The sequence below is a fragment of the Oncorhynchus nerka genome, linkage group LG10 (genome assembly GCF_034236695.1).
Source record: "Oncorhynchus nerka isolate Pitt River linkage group LG10, Oner_Uvic_2.0, whole genome shotgun sequence".
NCBI lineage: Eukaryota > Metazoa > Chordata > Actinopteri > Salmoniformes > Salmonidae > Oncorhynchus > Oncorhynchus nerka.
Window position 1 is genome coordinate 65,146,500 of NC_088405.1, and position 18,651 is coordinate 65,165,150.

The 18,651-nt window shown below is 43.9% G+C and overlaps 3 protein-coding genes and 1 long non-coding RNA gene across 5 annotated transcripts in view; 2 read left to right on the top strand and 2 right to left on the bottom strand.

The window, feature by feature from the left end:
- Positions 1 to 351: 351 nt before the first annotated feature.
- Positions 352 to 7,011, top strand: LOC115135844 (glucose-dependent insulinotropic receptor-like). The gene is made up of 3 exons (XM_029670973.2): positions 352 to 665; positions 5,060 to 6,100; positions 6,355 to 7,011. The coding sequence occupies exons 2-3, from the start codon at positions 5,530 to 5,532 to the stop codon at positions 7,002 to 7,004; spliced, it is 1,221 nt and encodes a 406-aa protein (XP_029526833.1). The 5' UTR covers positions 352 to 665; positions 5,060 to 5,529; the 3' UTR covers positions 7,005 to 7,011.
- On the bottom strand, positions 1,265 to 5,795 carry LOC115135847 (uncharacterized). The gene is made up of 2 exons (XR_003864538.2): positions 2,704 to 5,795; positions 1,265 to 1,983 (listed from the first exon to the last, which is right to left on the bottom strand). It is a non-coding gene; the product is annotated as an uncharacterized LOC115135847 (long non-coding RNA).
- A 1,070-nt stretch (positions 7,012 to 8,081) lies between the features above and the next one.
- LOC115135845 (RNA-binding motif protein, X-linked 2-like) lies at positions 8,082 to 12,005 on the top strand. Its single transcript, XM_029670974.2, has 6 exons — positions 8,082 to 8,170; positions 8,726 to 8,841; positions 9,057 to 9,108; positions 9,308 to 9,437; positions 9,593 to 9,779; positions 11,111 to 12,005. Exons 1-6 carry the CDS (start codon positions 8,166 to 8,168, stop codon positions 11,644 to 11,646), a joined length of 1,026 nt encoding a protein of 341 aa, XP_029526834.1. The 5' UTR covers positions 8,082 to 8,165; the 3' UTR covers positions 11,647 to 12,005.
- Positions 12,006 to 12,021: 16 nt separating this feature from the next.
- Positions 12,022 to 18,651, bottom strand: part of LOC115135846 (E3 ubiquitin-protein ligase Siah2-like) — a 48,968-nt gene continuing 42,338 nt past the window's right edge. For both annotated transcript variants that reach the window (XM_029670978.2, XM_029670979.2), the window contains exon 2: positions 12,022 to 16,370. In XM_029670978.2, the coding sequence (XP_029526838.1) occupies positions 15,819 to 16,370 (552 nt within the window). In that variant the 3' untranslated portion in view covers positions 12,022 to 15,818. The remainder of the gene's footprint in view (positions 16,371 to 18,651) is intronic.

The following is an 18,651-nucleotide window of genomic DNA, read 5'->3' on the forward strand; positions in this document are numbered from 1 at the left end:
CTATTTCTCAGGCCCAGAAACTAGAATATGCATATAATTGTCAGATAGAAAACACTCTAAAGTTTCCAAAACTGTCAAAATATTGTCTGTGAGTATAACAGAATTGATATATCGCAGGCGAAAACCTAAGGTAAATCCAAAGAGGAAGTACCTCCTATTTTGAAAGCTCCCTGTTCCATTGCATTCCTTCCCTCCATTTAAAGGGATATCAACCAGATTCCTTTTCCTATGGCTTCCACATGGTGTGAACAGTCTTTAGACATAGTTTCAGGCTTTTATTCTGAAAAATGAGTGAGAAAGATCACATCGCGTCAGTGGATGGCTGGGTGCCAGCAGAGTTTTGCATGCGCGAGCAGCTTGGAGCAGACATTTTCTCTCTCTCTCCTATTGAAAAAGCTACGGTCTGGTTGAAATATTATCAATTATTTATTGTAAAAGCAACCTGTGGATTGGTTATAATAAACGTTTGACATATTTCTACGAACCTTACGAATACTATTTGGAATTTTCATCTGCCCCGTCGTGACCGCTCGAGCCTGTGGATTTCTGAACATAACGCTCCAACCAAATGGAGATATTTTGGAGAAAAATCTTTATAGAACAAAAGGAACATTTATTGTGTAACTGGGAGTCTCGTGAGTGCAAACATCCGAAGTTCATCAAAGGTAAGCGATTCATTTTATTGCTTTTGTGACTTTCGTGACCAATCTACTTTGCTGCTAGCTGTTTGTAATGTTTTGTCTGCTGAGAGAGATGTCCTTACATAAACGCTTGGTTTGCTTTCGCCTAAAAGCTTTTTAAAATCTGACACACCAGGTGGATTAAAAACAAGCTAAGCTGTGTTTTGCTATATTGCACTTGTGATTTCATGAAAATAAATTATTTTTAGTAATTTACTTTGAAGTTGGCGCTCTGCAATTCAGGGGATGTTGACGAAAATGATCACACTAATGGGATGGGTGCACCAAGAAGTTATAAGAGGCATGAAAAATTAATATAATGCTTACTTCATTGAGAATGTATAGCAGTTTAAATACGGAAAGGTATAAAAAAATACCTATTTTATACCTAAATACCTACGTCCGTATAAGACATTTTTTCGACATCAGTACAAGACATATTTTCGACATCAGTACAAGACATATTTTCGACGTCAGGAAAAGACGTCTTCTAACATTTCATTCAGTATCTGAAATGCGCGTGATGTCAACGTCTAGAAAATACATATTTTCAACATATAGGCGTATAAAAAATAAACGGTCAATTGAAAAACAAATGTAAAGTTTATTATATCAGTTTTGATACAGCATTAATTACAAGAGACTCAACTGTTTTAACATTTAGCTAATCAAGTGGTACAAATTTATTAAACAGCCTATCTTCCCATAATTTGCACAAGGAACATTTTTTCGTATTATTCTATGAAGACATACTGCACTATATGCATTAATGTAGTAGATTTAACTAAACTCAATCACATCAATTCCAGCAGGGAATATTTTCCATGTCCAGGGATAGCATTGAAGCTCATTGAAAGCATTAATTTTTTTATCATGCAGAAATAACTGATCAGTTTTCCACAAGAGGGCATGAAATGAATGACATCTGTGAATTATCCTGCAAACGGCTTTTCCAGCACTTACATTATAATGCAGGGAAATTGGGGCACTAACACAACGCTTATGCAGTTAAGGCCCACTAGGATCTCAACAAAATCTATTTGCATCAATAAAACACTGACATTTTTAAAAACTATCTCCTGCTTTATTACGGTGAACTGCAATGAGAGCTTTTCGTCCTCTTGCTCTGTCGATGGCAGGTGCTCTGCAGGTCATCTCCATTGTATGGACAGGGTAAGGCAGGAGAGTGTCTCAGTCCTGGTGATGATTAGTGTTGAGGGACTCAACTCCGGCTCCATAGGATCAGAGAGTGGTGCGCCTCATGACTCGTTGGTACAGCTGCTGGGCAACTGTCATGAGATTCCTAAAATGGTTTGTCAAAAGAACACAAAAGACATGGGCAGTGAGTGATGCCAAGCACAGCAAATGGTTCAAGCCAAGGTACTATATGCTGTAGTAAATATTGAGCAAAGATTACTTCATTATAAATCTATTAATTATTTTATGAATAATTACCCTAATAACCCAAATAGAAAAATACAATACAAAATAGATGTTGTATTGTCACATACACCAGATCAGTGCAGTGAAATGTGTTGTTTTACAGGGTCAGCCATAGCAGTATGGCACCCCTGGAGTAAATTGGGTTGAGTACCTTGCTCAAAGTCACATCAACCATTTTTTAAACTTAGGTATTCAAACCAGGAACCTTCCAGTTACTGGCCTAACGCTCTAACCACTAGGCCACCTGCCGCCTAATATGACCCTAACCGTGAGTCTTTTAAGACATGGGAAACAGTCACTCAGTAGCCACATATTCCATCTTCTTTTTACATCCCATATTGTTATACTGTATGTATTTCATTCTCTATCAAGCAAGTAAAGGTACGGCAACACATACAGAACAGAAGACATGCCACTACCTCAGATCTTTGCAAATTACCCTCAGATAAACAGATAAGACATTAACACAATTACACACACCATCATGACTAAGACATTTCTGCCCCTCACACAAATACAAACATACAGGCAAACACACATATACACTGAAATACACACACACATATTGACACAGACTCACCGAGCGCTGATGGAGCCACAGTTGTTGCGGTTGGGGTTCAAGCAGAAGAGCGAAGCGACACAGTAGACACAACACAACAAAATGGACAGCAGTCGTCTCTTTAAAGTCATCTTCAGTACAGAGGAATCTCAGGTCAGCTTCAGCGGTCAAGCCCAAGACAGGAGGTAGTCTATTCAAAGAATAATAACACCTTCAAGATGTTTCTGGCCAAGGCAACCCGTAGGTGAGGAGTGGGCAGTGCTAAGCGTAAATAGGGTGAGAATGACTACTGGTACAGGGGCAGTGGGCACAATTACTGCTGACCAACATAAGTTTTGAATGGCACTGAAAGGTCTAGTAGGGATGAATAACATTCCCACATTGTATGTCTGTGGGAGCCAGAGATTATTGTGTTTTTCCCCCTTTGTGATCAAAAGGGGATCTTTACTCTACATGAAAAGATCACTGTGTATTTGTATTTTTGTATTTATTATGGATCCCCCTTAGCTGCTGCCGAGGAAGCACCTACTCTTCCTGGGGTCCAGCAAAATTAAGGCAGTTTGTACAATTTTAAAAACATTACAATACATTCATAGATTTCACAACACACTGTGAGCCCTCAGGTCCATACTCCACCACTACCACATGTCGACAGTACTAAATCCATGTGTATGTGTGTGCATAGTGCGTATGTTATTGTGTGTGTGGGTGTCTGTGCCTATGTTTGTGTTGCTTCACAGTCCCCTCTGTTCCATAAGGTGTTTTTTTAATCTGTTTTTTTAAATCAAATTGTACTGCTTGCATCAGTTACTTGATGTGGAATAGAGTTCCATGTTGTCATGGCTCTATGTAGTACTGTGTGCCTCCCGTAGTCTGTTCTGTACTTGGGGACTGTGAAGAGACCTCTTGTGGCATGTCTTGTGGGGTATGTATGGGTGTCCCAGCTGTGTGCCAGTAGTTTAGACAGACAGCTCGGTGCATTCAACATGTCAATACCTCTCATAAATACAAGTAGTGATGAAGTCAATCTCTCCTCCACTTTGAGCCAGGACAGATTAACATGCATATTATTAATATTAGCTCTCTTTGTACATCCAAGGGCCAGGCTTGCTGCCCTGTTCTGAGCCAATTGCAATTTTCTTTAGTCTTTTTTTGGAGTAACCCTAGATTGGGGCGGCAGCATAGCCTAGTGGTTAGAGCGGTGAACTAGTAACGGTAAAGGTTGCAAGTTCAAATCCCCAAGCTGACAAGGTACAAATCTGTCGTTCTGCCCCTGAACAAGGCAGTTAACCCACTGTTCCTAGGCCGTCATTGAAAGTAAGAATTTGTTCTTAACTGACTTGCCTAGTTAAATATAGGTAAAACTGTCATGGTCAAAACATATTGATGCAGTAGTAGCTAAAATGGGGAGAAGTTTGTCCATAATAAAGTGATGCACTGCCTTCTTAACAAGGCAGGTTCTACAGGCACACATATGTTTTTTCCAGCAGCAGACTATGATCGATAATGTCAAAATCTGTATTTGATGAGACCCTGGTGATATTGTTTGGACTGACATGGTTGTTGCTGAGGGTTAAAACGAGCAGCAGGAAGTTCAGAAATAGTCACACAGAGAGAGAGAGAGAGAGAGTAAATGCATACACTTATGAGGAAGTTGGGTAGTAATTTATGCAGGGTAGATTTGTCTCCCAAAGCATTGCTTCCCATACGTAAAACAGAAGTAGTTGACTGATAACATACAGTATACTGTACATGTAGGGAGATTCGCGTCATCCTGTCTGGCAAATATACACTTTCTCTCTCTTTCTTTCTCCCTATTGTGTATTTTGCCTCTCAGTTTGTTTAGAGCTGTATAAATACATACATAAAACACTTAGCCATGATGAGCCACTGATGAGACACAGATACAGTGGTTAGTCACAGCATATTCTGTACAGCACTGTGAGTTGTGTGTCAAGATGAAGAGGCTTCTCAAGATGAAAATTCCTTCTATACCTCCTTTTTGCTGAAACTCATTTTAGACACTAGAGGAGCCAAGACAGCAGATAGTCTTTATTGATTATAGTACTGTAAGTGGGAGTAGATGTTTTTTTTCTTCTTTTGTGCCTTGATTTGTTTTTTTTTTTTTATTCTGTGTGTTTTTTAAAGGACCCACATATTAGTCTACAGACAACTGCCAGATGGGTCTTCCCAAAGCAGATGGGTCTTCCCAAGAGACATGCCACAGAAAACTCTTCCTCTCTTTCCTTACTGCTCTACTTATTGACATCAATGGATGGGCAAAAATAAAATCACTAATGACTTTATGATAAAGATACAAATGGTATCAAAAGCAGATCTATCTTAGTGTAGTGTAATGTTGATGTTTGTACTGCAGACTGCTGTCATTAACCCAGATTCAGTGGTCGTGGTGAACCCTTGTGGAAAATGGCCCAGTCATCCCGGATGTCTGCACCAGGGACTCTCTGAGGGGACTGGGATGATAACCAGAGAGCAAGCTGGACAAGGGTCGGATGCAGAGGAACCACAGCTACAGACGAGAGAGGAGGGGAGATACTTTGCCCTCTGAGGAGCAAAGGCACATCGGGAGTGGATGAGTACCCATTGAACATTCTTCATTTTTTCCTAAAGAGCTTTTTACTTAATAGCTCAGGTTATCGTTGTGGAATTTCTTTCTGTTATAAAAGGAGTTTGACAGAGAAAGACATTAAGTATAGTTCAAAGAGGAACAAATTGGTATTTGGATACCAATATACCACAGAAGGAGTGGATGTTGGTGGATATAATTTATTTGTTTTGGGGGGGAATCTCTCAGATATACAATACTTAGATCTTGTAAAGGACTCAATGGCAGCTTACAATAAGACAGGCTGGATGGGAGAGTCGGGTGCCAACCTCACTGCCATGATGCCAGGTGTGAGACTCATACTAACCCCTGTTGTATACACTTTCATGACACCAGAAATGATGGGATGGGTCCTGAGTGTGGCTTCTCTCCTCATCATCTCCACCAACCTACTGGTGGTGGCTGCTCTCTTTCAGCTGATGCGCAGGAAGGGCAGTCAGAGCTGGTGCTTCGTGCTCAACCTGGCCCTGGCAGATATCCTGGTGGGCCTGGCTATCACTGGCATTGTCACAGACGTGTTTCAAAATTACAATACCGTGAACAATGGAACTATTCCAATTACTCAACCGCTACTCCTGATGCACTCCACACAGAAGACCAAGTGTTTACTCCGCATGGCCTTCATCATCTCCCCCTCAACTGCGTCCATCTTGTCCATGTTCCTGATCTCTCTGGACCGCTACGTGGCCATCAAGCTGCCTCTGCGCTACTCCCAGCTCACTGGGAGGTGGACCGTGACTGGGGCCCTGGTAGCACTCTGGATGGTATCCCTCACCGTTGGCTTCCTACCAGGTGGAACAACTAACCTCAATTATCTTATTTCAGAGGGGACACATGTCCCTAACAACAGGGTTACGTTTAAATTCAGGGGGATAATCTGAGACTCAATTTGTGAATTTCAATGTGCTTCCTGAATAGACTAAATTGGAATTGAATTGACCCCAACACTGATTGTTGATCAACTTGATAACGAACATCATTATTTTAATTTGAATATTCAAAATACTATAAATATAGAATGTTTATTATTCCCCTCTGCTCCACAGGCATGGCATGGCAGCTCCAGCAGGGAGACTTTGAAAGCAGCAGCCTTTGCACCTTCTTCTCTGTCATCCGTCCCAAAGGCATCATTGTGGTGTTCTGTGCCGTCTTCTTCCCCGTCCTCTCTGTCTTCACCTACTTCTACCTGGACATTCTGAAGATAGCTTGCGGCCATCAGAGGCAGATCCGCCAGGCCCGTCAGGCCGGCTCCAGGCTGCCCCAGCGCAGCCGCTACTGGGGCCACGTCAAGGCCCTGAGGACCGTGGCTCTGCTGGTGGGCTGTTTCACCCTCAGCTGGTGCCCATTTTTTGTGGTGTGTGCAGTGCAGGTGCTGTGTGAGGCCTGTGAGTTGTACAAGGTGCTGGAGAATGACCTGTGGCTGCTGGGGCTGTCTAACTCCCTCATCAACCCTCTGGTGTACGCCTGCTGGCAGAGGGAGGTGCGGCTGCAGATCGGGGCCCTCTTCTGCTGTGTTAAGGACAGGGTCAAGAACACAGCCGTGTTAGAGGCTAGTGAGAGATGTCAGACAGAGCTGCGTATACCCACACATACTGTTATATCTGTGGACGATGCCATGAGCCTGGACCCCACCTTTCCCACGGTCACCAGTGAAGAGGGCCACACTGTACCGTTTTCTGCCTCAACCCCCTTGTGAATGACTTTGACATTTTGAGAACATCTCATTGACGTTGATCGAACCAATTTGGAAAATTCTTAATGTGGCAGCTTCGAGCTTTGTCCATTTCTGGCAGAAACAGCATTTCTGGCAGAAACAGCATTTCTGGCAGAAACAGTTCACGTCACGTCACGTCTAGCGACAGCAACTAACTGACAAAATCAATCAAATGGGGAAAAAATAACAGAGTGAGATAATGGATGTGGAGACATCATGGAACCTAAACCATGGAACAGATGGGCTTATTTGCTTTTTTTGCTCTATTTCCTCCACTAACCTAATTGATATTATCTCTGCCAAGTATGCACTTTGTCCCTCTCTGCATTCCCATCAACGTCACTGTCTATGTGTGTCTGAGAGGTGTGTAGGTGTTTTGAAGGGGAACCGCTTTTGTGTGTACAAATGGTTGTTCCCTGATCAGTCAGGGATTATATATTTAAAAAATTGACAAAGTATTTAATTTCTTGGGAAAGTAGTGTGTATTACTACCTCCACTAGGGAGGTACATGGTAAATGTGTTTTATTGCCAATACTTCCTACAAAGGATTAACTCATAATGTCAGTTTAGAATTGCTTTATAATTTTTTCATAAATTACCATAGTGGAAATATATGATAAAACCTTGATATGAGGTAGGTAGAATATTATTGTTTGAGTGGTTGCTATTCAAAATAAATGATAGAATGCTTGGATGATTGATTATTCATTCATGAGCACTTCCTTGTCATATAAACACTTATTTTTAGGATAAATAAGTTCATATTTTACAACTAGCCAATAAAATTACACTTTGTGATATGAGGAATGATGGTGCTATAAAAGTAGATTTCATATAGAAAATAGATAATAAAAGTCAGTGTTTAGGCCAATGCAGTGGCATTGAAGAGAGCTTTTGCTTAATCACAAAATACCATTGGAATTGAATAATTGAATTGAATATTGAAATGCAGTTGTTCTGTGGGACTTGTTTGTACGATTTCTATAATAAAAGTTGTTCAATACTGAGAACAAGAGAGCATGCCTTTGAACTACACCTCCCACAAACCCCTGTACGTAGTATGCCGCGCCGGAAACTGATGTTGGTCAGGGGGGGCTCCATTTTAAAGTTAGCATCGTGTTTGCGTTCATGATAACTTCATAATGAAGTGAGTATAAGTGACCGATTATGTGTTTTACATTTTGTATCGGCTGTAATGATTATCTAGTTACCCACTGAGGTGTAATGGGGTGGTCATGTGAAGAGGTCTAGCTAGCCAGCTAACGTGTACTGCAACATCAGTCAACATGGCTAACGTTAGCTTGCTAGCTAGGTTATAATGTTACTAATGACAATAATGTTAACGTTAAATGAGTACACACTACTATATATAACTGGGTGGTTCGAGCCCTGGATGCTGATTGACTGACAGCCGTGATGTATCAGACCTTATACCACGGGTATGGCAAAACATTTATAAGGCTCCTCTTGGGGTTGTGGTATACTCCGCAAGAACAGCTCTTAGCTGTGGTATATTGGCCATATACCACACCCCCTCGTGCCTTATTACTTAAATATATTATGGTCTGTAGTTCCTCATGAGACGACCCCATGGGGGGTTAAGAAAAAAGCAAAGACAGGATCAGCAGAGATCATATTCTGCATTCTATTGCAAGTTAAACTCTATCCTTTCGTCCTTCTCCATCTCTCTTGTGTCCTGCAGTCCCCTAACCAAGGTGAAACTGATCAATGAGCTGAATGAGAGAGAGGCCTCATTGGGGGTGAAGGAAAATGTGTCATGGCACTCTGAGTATAAGGATAGCGCCTGGATTTTCATCGGTAAGAGGCTGTGTCAAAGACACCCCTGCGATTGAATAGGATTGATCCGAACCCTGCTATTACAGCCATGTTTAAGGTGTACTGTCAGCTGACCAGTTGGTGGCATCAAAGTAGTGTTTTTTAAATTGTATTCAGTCAGTGGCTTGCTCTCTAGTCCATCTCACCAGCAGTTATAAGCCTGTTTCTAACTTCAGTGCCTCTGTTTTAACCTGCAGGTGGGTTTCCATATGAGCTGACGGAAGGTGACATCGTCTGTGTCTTCTCTCAGTGAGTCCCATACATACACCCCTTCCTCCAATCTCTCCACTCACTGTCCTTTCTCCATTGTCTGTCTGTTTTTGTCTATACAATTACATGTCTTTCCATGCTTATCTTCCCCTATTCCCTCTTAACCTTCCCCATTCTGAATAAATGAAGTGTTCTTTGCATTAGATTAGGTGTGTTCCTGCTTCATGTCTGTCTGCAGGTATGGAGAGATGGCCAACATCAACCTAGTGCGTGATAAGAAGACAGGTAAATCCAAAGGCTTCTGCTTCATCTGCTACGAGGACCAGAGGAGCACCATCCTGGCTGTGGATAACTTAAATGGGATGAAGGTAAAGAATGGCAATCACTCACAGCTGAGAAGGAGAGAACAAGAGAGATTGAGACTAAACCAGTAGACGTGTATAAATGAAGGTTAGACGATGCAAAAGACGTAAATGACTCTCATTGTGTTGTGGTCTGTGTCTCGCTCTCTGTCGGTATCTAGATAAAGGGGCGGACCATCCGAGTGGACCATGTGCTGAACTACCGCCCTCCCAAAGACAATGAGGACATGGATGATATCACCAAGCGCCTGAGGGAGGAGGGCTGTGCCCCCAAACTACCTGACCCTTCATCCTCCGAGTCCGAAGAAGAGGAGCAGTACGCCGTACCCGCGAAGAAGCCCAAGAAAGGTGAGACGAGACTAATGGAGGTCCAGGTCTGCTGCTTGTGTTAGCCTCATTAGACTGGGGATTTGAAATGCAAGAACTTTCGGCAAAGTAGAATGAACACTGAACAAAAATATGAACGCAACAATTTCAAAGATTTTACTGAGTTATAGTTCATATAAGGAAATCATTCGATTGAAATAAATTCATTAGGCCCTAATCTACAGATTTCACATAACTGGGAATACAGATATGCATCTATTGGTCACAGATACCTTTTTAAGAAAGGTAGGGGCGGGATCAGAAAACCAGTCAGTATCTAGTGGCGGATGAATGACACGACAGTGAGCCTCAGGATCTCGTCACGGTATCTCTGCATTCAAATTGCCATCGCTAAAATCCAATTGTGTTCATTGTCCTCATCTTATGCCTGCCCATACTATAACCCCATCTCCACCATGGGGCACTCTGTTCACAATGTTGACATCAGCAAACCGCTTACCCACACAACGCCATACAGGTGGTCTGCCATCTGCCCAGCACAGTTGAAACCGGAATTCATCCGTGAAGAGCACACTCCTCCAGCGTGCCAGTAACCATCGAAGGTGAGCATTTGCCCACTGAAGTGGGTTACGACACAGAACTGCAGTCAGATCAAGACCCTGGTGAGAATGACAAGCACGCAGATGAGCTTCCCTGAGACTGTTTGACCGTTTGTGGAGTAATTCTTCAGTTGTGCAAAACCACAGTTTCATCAGCTGTCTGGGTAGCTTGTCTCAGGCTGGATGTGGAGGTCCTGGGCTGGCGTGGTTACACGTGGTCTGCGGTTGTGAGGCTGGTTGGAAGCACTGCCAAATTCTCTAAAATGACGTTGGAGGTGGCTTATGGTAGAGAAGTGAACATTTAGTTCTCTGGCAACAGCACAGCTGGACATACCTGCAGTCAGCATGCCAATTGCATGCTGACTCAACTTGAGACATCTGTAGCATTGTGTTGAGACAAAACTGCACATTTTAGTGGCCTTTTATTGTCCCCAGCACAAGATGCACCTTTTTAATGATCATGCTGTTTAATCAGCTTCTTGATATGCAACACCTGTCAGGTGGATGGATTATCTTGGCAAAGGAGAAATGCTCACTAACAGGAGAGAGATGCTTTTAGTGTTTATGGAAAATGTCTGGTATCTTATTTCATCTCATGAAACCAACACTTACATGTTGCGTTTATAGTTTTGTTCAGTATAATTGCAAGGACACGAGGACACCCGAGTAGTGGAGGATAACTTGGCTTTCAGTGTGTGTCATGTTCATATCCTCTTACCTGACCCTCCATATTTTCTTTAATCTCCAACCCAGACAAGAAAGAGAAGAAGAAGAAAAAGGAGAAGGCTCTGAAGGAGGATAGGAAGCAGAGGGAGAAGCTAGCCCAGACTCACTCTGTCTCTCCCCCTAGGCCTGCCCTGGCAGTGAGGGTGAAGCAAGAGGAGGAGGACCTGGGCTATGACAAGTACAGCCAGCGGGGGGCGCCAGAGGAGTGGCTGGGGGCCAGGGAAGAGAGACCAGGGCCTGGGGCAGAGCCACAGAACACACACAGGCAGGTGGACAGAGGGTTCCGAAATCGCCATGGGGAGAGGGAAGGAGAGCGAGAGAAGCCCAGGGAGGATGAGAAGAGGAGAGATGGAGGACTGCAGTTGGAGAGCAAGAGGACAGGCAGGAAGGAGAGAGAAAACCAAGAAAGGGACAGAACTAGGGAGGGAGAAAGAGAGAGGGACAATGAGAGGAACAGAGCGAGGGACTGGGACAGGGAGAAAGACAGGAACAGAGAGAGAGAAAGAGACAGGTCAAGTAAGCACAAAGAACACAGTCGGGAGAGAGACCAAAGGAGATGGTAACATTAGTGCCTTGATTGTAGTCAAGACAACTGGACTGAGTGAAATCTTATTCTTTCCTTCACTATAGAAAGTCAGCAGGAACTGGGACCATGGAACTAATATGATTGGTTGTTTTGTTAGTATTTGTCATAAGCCGCCATATCAAGCCTGTTGATTCCATATTCTCTGTTATGTGGAGACTGAGCCAAACAGTGGATGACGACTTGAGTCATGAGAACATGGCCTGTTTCCACAACAGCAGCACAGTTCAATCGGAACTGGATTTCAAATGAAATTTGACCCTTAAACGGCTGTACAATGCTTAAATCAGACAATGATTTACTGTTGTAAATAAAATGAAGTGTTTTTTTACAAAGAGATTTTGTTTCTAACAAGCCTTATAAATAACATTTTATTTTTAAATTGGATTTCAAGTGATACAGAGACACATAGTAATATGGGTAACGCAAGATAGGAGCTTCCTCTTGGCTCCAAAAATAGGTGATTTTGGGTGAAAAGAGACTGTCCAAAACATTACAATTTGTAATTCAGTGAAGAACCAAAGGCAAACAAGATACTTTGGGGGGAAAAGGAATAATTCAGACCAAAGAAAGATCGTATTTACATGATCACTAGCTCATACCTGCTCAACAGGATTTTAACTGCAATTCATCTGTATCGCTGAATGATGTTTAAAACACAACATAGTTAATCATCTAAGACAGAACAAAGCATAGATATATATATATCAAGAATAAATTAACATTTTGTCAAAACATAAGAGGTAAAGCACATCCTGCCATTAAGGAAATGTTTTAATTCCACCAAGAGGTTAAGTGTGTGAAGGAACCTGTCGATAGTTGGCATGCGAAACACCGTAAATGTCATCAGTTCTATTAATCTCATCACACCGGGGCTCCAATGAAAAACCCCAACTGGGGTATAGAGATATTAGAGGATGAGAAGTTAACCCTTATCCTCTTCCAGTGGGGGGCCAGGCAGACAAGCCACTCAAATAACTGGGATTTTGGTCGCCCCGTTGTCTGGCTGCATGGATAGCTCGTCAATGCTGTTAGTTACCTAGGTGATGTGATATATTCAACCTTTTTTCAATGACTTTTGGGTCTGAGCTTCACTTGTCAGACTGGTCAGAGGTCAACCGCTGCCTTCACCCGGGCCCCAGATTAACAGAGGCCAGGCTGGGATGGACAGGAGAGGAAAACGTGTGTGTGTGTCCCAAAGAAAATACTTGTTAGGGACCCAATTGAAATTAAGTAAAGAAATTGCACCCATACAGCTGTTATAGAAACATCCCAGGATAGGATTCGGCTAAACTTGGGAGAAAATAAGTATTAGGTCTGGCTGTACAAAAGATGTCTATGACGTCATGTGTCCTATGAATGTACAAGACATGGGTTGTATTTCCCGAGGTACATAAAGAATGTGTGTACTTTTCTGGTTTGTAGAATGATTCTAGGCGATTTACAGCTGGATGGGAATGTGTTTCTGTTCAATGTTCTGACGTACAATGTTTTGTTCCGTATGATGTAAGTGGACAACACTTAAGCAGATGAAGAGTTCTAGTTAGACATGTTTTTTATAGCCTACATAATGACAGCCAAGGTCAGGGATCTTCAGCCACGGGACCATTTTTGTTTTCGTGGATGGACAGGGGCCCAGAATTTTTATTTTATTTAACTAGGCAAGTCAGTTAAGAACAAATTCTTATTTACAATGACGGCCTACCGGGGAACAGTGTGTTAACTGCCTTGATCATGGGCAGAACGACAGATTTTTTTTTTTACCTCGTCAGCTCGGGATTCGAGCGCCCAAAGCTCTAACCACTAGGCTACCTGCCTCCCCAAAACATAACTGCAGAAATCTGGACCTAAAGATGTTTTCAGTGGAAACAAATGCACCATGAAATCTAATTTTGTGGACACTGACTCTTAGTTTTCATTGATTTGATCTCACATTGCCCCATAAACAATTAATTAATGAAATCCACACAGTTCTCTCTGGCTCATGATAACTGATGCAGCATTAAAGGCTTCAAGCCCATGTTACAAAAAGGTGAGCATCACAGTTTGCATTTTTTGTCGATATTACAGATCAGCCATAGCAATTGCAGAGCTGTGCTGCCCAAAGGAGAGTGTGTTGGCAGAAATGTCTGTCCACTCAGTGGGTAAGGCAGGGACACTGACCACTAGAATAAAATAGGATAGCAGGTAGTTACAACAGCTCTGAAAATCACCTCAAAACCTATGTACAACAGTTTGAGTAACCGTGGACACAAACATCTCAGATCAACCGAACACAGAATCTCCTATCAGCTTTTAGAAAATATATGGTCATCCAACATTTACATATTACAAATACTTATAAGACGGAGCAGAGGTGATCAGCAGAGGGTGATTTGGGGTATACTGCAGTGTCTCTGGGAGCAGGAGGGGACTCTGTTGGGTTACAGACATGTCTGTGATCAATGTCATCAGAGGTACTTTATGAAAAGGTGGGTTTTTGGTTGCTTGGTTACTATGACGCCAGGTGAAGGCGAGGTACATGGCTGGAGTACTATGGAATTCCCATTTCTACCCACAATGCCATGGGACTTTGCCCCAAAGTCCACAAAAACCGAGAGTCCGTTGAAGACACTGAGGGTGGGTCTGAGTGAGTCTAACTTCGTCATCCTCACAGACGCCTTCCCAACTTGGGAGTGCTAGTTAGGTTACGTACAAAAGTAAGGCTGTGGTGGGTTGACTGACCAGAGGGGAAGAGTCAAAACTACCCCCATATTACAGTATGTCAATCAGAGCGTAGAAGAACCGAAGATAAACCAGGTTCTGCAGAACAAACGGTTTCACGAGACATACAGAGGAACAAATAAGAAAACGCGTGCCTCCGCCATGCTGCTCATCTCTGTTGGTGAGGAGTGGCTGCAGAGAAACAAAAACACACAATCATAACAGTAATGGTACTGGCTCGCACACTACAAATATGATTTCTGTGTCAAAACAAACATAATGCCATCTTAAATATGACATGACACCTGTTTTTCATTCATGAAATTGTATGACAACTGACCTTACCAAAGAAAAGGACTTCATTGTTAACAAACAAGCTAACCTTCAATCTATCAGAGTTTTATGCAACAGAGCGTGTGACTTTGGAGAAGTAATGTGCCTTTGTTGTTTGTATTCTAATACAGAATCCATGTGAATAACTAGGCCCTGGGGTTTCACCAAAAAGTGCTTATGACAGGTTTGATACCATGCTTACGATGGCATTATGCAACCTTTATGATGCATTATGACGAGAGCCTACAACCAAAACACCTGATCAGTGTCTTTATTCTACATGGCGGACATACATGCAGTCTTTTACTTCCAATCAGATCAGGACCCAGATCAGGACCTATCACCAGTATGTATTATACACACCAGGGTTAGGGTTATAATTGACAGCCTAATTATGAAAACGGTTGAGTTCTGCGGTTCTGAAAAGTAAGGAGTTGGTTAGTAGTCAGTGCAGTCCTTTAGGAGCGCATGAACAACCCCGGCTTAGCTCACACTAACCCAGACCGAGGCAGCACATTGGTCACTCTCAGGTCCCGACTCTGCCCATATGCGTCTGAGGCCTGATTGGTCCACTGACCAACTTACTGAAACTTAATTCGCTGTGAGGATAGGAAGCGGCATCTGCAGGGGCTATTCACGGATGAAGTGGAGGTTCTCTGAATACCGCTGTGTGGCAGCCAATTGACTGACCGCCCTTTCTTACACTGGCAGTGTCCTTCTTGCCTGGCACTGGTTGGCTGGGCAGAAGAGGAGGTAGGGGTGAGTGGGGTGGGAGGGGTCCTGGGGGCGGGTAGAGCATTAGTCATCAAAAGCCCACCGCATGTAGGTTACTGTACACTGTCTCCAGCACACACAATGAGAGGACAGGCAAACACCCTGAAACTACTCTACAGCCCAGTCTCCATTCAAGCATTATGGGGAGCCAACGAGCCTCAAGCAGCAAAACACACACATCCTCTCCATATCCCACCGATCCTCTCACACACAGTCTACTGCATCACACAGGAGGCAGGTACAGCACAGCAGTCAGTCACTGTGCACCAGTTTCTGCCCACCGCATGTGTAAGTCTGAGAACGAGAGAAGCCTGTGGGTCTGTGTTTCCACATCTGAGCCGCTCAGCACATGGAGATGGTAACGTTGATCCCCAGGTTGCCGTTGTCGGCGAACAGGTGAGCGATGGACGTGTCAAACACCAGACAGTCGCTGTTCATGATGGCGGCCGCCACGCCGTCGTGGATGGAGCGGGGCGTGGCCTCCCAGGTGAGGCGCCGCCGGTTCCCGTTGAGCTCCAGGCGGTAGGCGAAGTTCTCGGCCTGCTTCCTCGTTCCGATGAGCAGCACCACAGCAAAGAACTGCTGGTGGCCCTCGTACTTCTCTTGCTTCTCCAGGACCAGCATGAAGTGGTGGCCGAAGCAGGACTGCATCATGACCCAGTCCACGGCCCCCGGCAGGTTGATGTCTGTGGCCAGGAAGACGATGTCCTCTCCCTGCAGGGTGGTGATGGACTTGTGGGCGTGCATCAGGTGGGGCATGACGGCCTCCAGGGAGCCCTGCCACTTGCAGGAGGCCCCGGGGCACGGGCAGGTGTAGGGACGGAACTCACACACCTCCTCGTGATCAGGCTTCTCACTGTGGTGGAGGGACAGCAGGCATCCGGCTGACGCATACTGGAGATAGAGGGAGGGCGAGATAGAGAGAATTGCTTACAATTTAGTTTTCCTATGTATATTAAGAACCTACTCAAAGTGGAGTGGTGTTGAATGACCCAAGAGATGGGAGAGGAACAATGCGGGGGAAGAGACAGAATGGGAGAAGAGAGAGAGGAGGTGGTTATAAAAGGAGAGATGGGAGACAGAATGGGAGAGGAGGTGGTTATAAAAGGAGAGATGGGAGACAGAATGGGAGAGGAGAGAGAGGAGGTGGTTATAAAAGGAGAGATGGGAGACAGAATGGGAGAGGAGAGAGAGGAGGTGGTTATAAAAGGAGAGATGGGAGACAGAATGGGAGAGGAGGTGGTTATAAAAGGAGAGATGGGAGACAGAATGGGAGAGGAGAGAGAGGAGGTGGTTATAAAAGGAGAGATGGGAGACAGAATGGGAGAGGAGGTGGTTATAAAAGGAGAGATGGGAGACAGAATGGGAGAGGAGAGAGAGGAGGTGGTTATAAAAGGAGAGATGGGAGACAGAATGGGAGAGGAGATAGGAGGTGGTTATAAAAGGAGAGATGGGAGACAGAATGGGAGAGGAGAGAGAGGAGGTGGTTATAAAAGGAGAGATGGGAGACAGAATGGGAGAGGAGAGAGAGGAGGTGGTTATAAAAGGAGAGATGGGAGACAGAATGGGAGAGGAGAGAGGAGGTGGTTATAAAAGGAGAGATGGGATACAGAATGGGAGAGGAGAGAGAGGAGGTGGTTATAAAAGGAGAGATGGGAGACAGAATGGGAGAGGAGAGAGAGGAGGTGGTTATAAAAGGAGAGATGGGAAAGAGGGAGGGAATGAAGGAAAGACAGATATTGCAGACACAGGTGGTAGGAAAAACAGAGAAGGCAAAGGAGGAAGTAAAGAAAGAGGGACCAATTGAGAGATTGAAGAATGTGTGGGAAGATAGAGAGAGTGAGTGAGGCAGGGAAATAGTGCAAGAGAGGGAACAAAGAAATAGAGGAGGGAGGGGGTGAGAGTGGCAGGGCACATGAAGGGTATGAAGAGAAGTAGATAAGAGTACTAGATAAGCACCTTACTAGATATAAACCCTCTGGCATTACAACAGCTTCCCAACACATCCATGGAGATGTTAGGGAGGAAGAATCTTAGAAGATTGGATGGTTATTTTGTATGAAAACAAAGCAATACCAGGCAATTAAACTGCTTGTCGAAGGGGAGATTGAGATACATGACGTTGTTAGCAAGGCCGTTCTGAAAAAGATGTACATATTGAACCATCAACAGACTATCTTGCCTGTAAGACGGAGACATACCAATAAAGATTGAGTGTAGCAGGAGACGACAGACTACAATATGGGAGGATATGTAAGTAGCTGGTCCGTGCTGGGAGTGCTGGGGCGGTATTGAAGGGTTGGAGCAATAAGTGGATTATCTAATGAAAAGTGCATGAAGGGGGGGGATTTCAAGTTGTATTTGTCGTATGTACAGGATACACGTGGTATAGCATACTCTGTCCAATGAAATGCTTACCTGTAGGCTCCTACTGGACAATGCAACAACAATAAGAAATAAGAAAAGAGAAGAATACGAACATAAAGTAAATGGCTCAATAGAATGGATTAAACATTTCAGCATCAGTAGAATACAGGAAGAAAGAATTTAGAGACCAATATTTACACATTTCAGGGAAGGGGGAATAAAATGTCTGGTAGCAGCAGTTGTGGTGTGTGTGAGAGAGAGAAAGTGTGGCGCAGCAGTCTAAGGCACTGCATCTCAGTTCTAGAGGTGTCACTACAGACCCTGGTTTGATCCCAGGCTGTATCACAACCGGCCGTGATCCGTGATCGGGAGTCCCATAGGGCGACCCATAGGTCGTCATTGCAAAATAAAAATGTGTTAATGGACTTGCCTAGTTAAATTAAGGGTCAATTAAAAAAATTAAATTAAAAAATTAAAACAGCTTGTGGCTGGAGTGTGTGGGGGTCCTTCATGATGCTGCAGGACTTCATCAGGCACTGTTTCAAGTAGATGCCCTGGATGGGTGGGAACACAGCTCCAGTGATGTACTGCAACTCGTCAGGATGCTCTCGATGGTGCAGTGGTAGTATTTGGAGAGGACCCGGTGTGGCATGCCAAATTTCTTCAGGCGCCTTATGAAGTAGAGGCGCTGTTGTGCCCCCTTGACAAGAGTGGTGGTGTTGTTGGTCCATCTCAAGTCATCTGTGATGTGGATGCCAAGGAACTTAAAAATGCTCTACTGCAGTCCCGTTGATGTGGATCGGAGTAT

Bases quoted from the DNA above. Each gene is read 5' to 3' on its own strand.
- LOC115135845 (XM_029670974.2), top strand. The intron at 9,109-9,307 runs GTGAGTCCCATA...GTCTGTCTGCAG, and splicing joins ATCGTCTGTGTCTTCTCTCA to GTATGGAGAGATGGCCAACA. The intron at 9,780-11,110 runs GTGAGACGAGAC...TCTCCAACCCAG, and splicing joins CGCGAAGAAGCCCAAGAAAG to ACAAGAAAGAGAAGAAGAAG.
- LOC115135844 (XM_029670973.2), top strand. From the start codon at position 5,530: ATGGCAGCTTACAATAAGACAGGCTGGATGGGAGAGTCGGGTGCCAAC. The intron at 6,101-6,354 runs GTGGAACAACTA...TCTGCTCCACAG, and splicing joins CACCGTTGGCTTCCTACCAG to GCATGGCATGGCAGCTCCAG.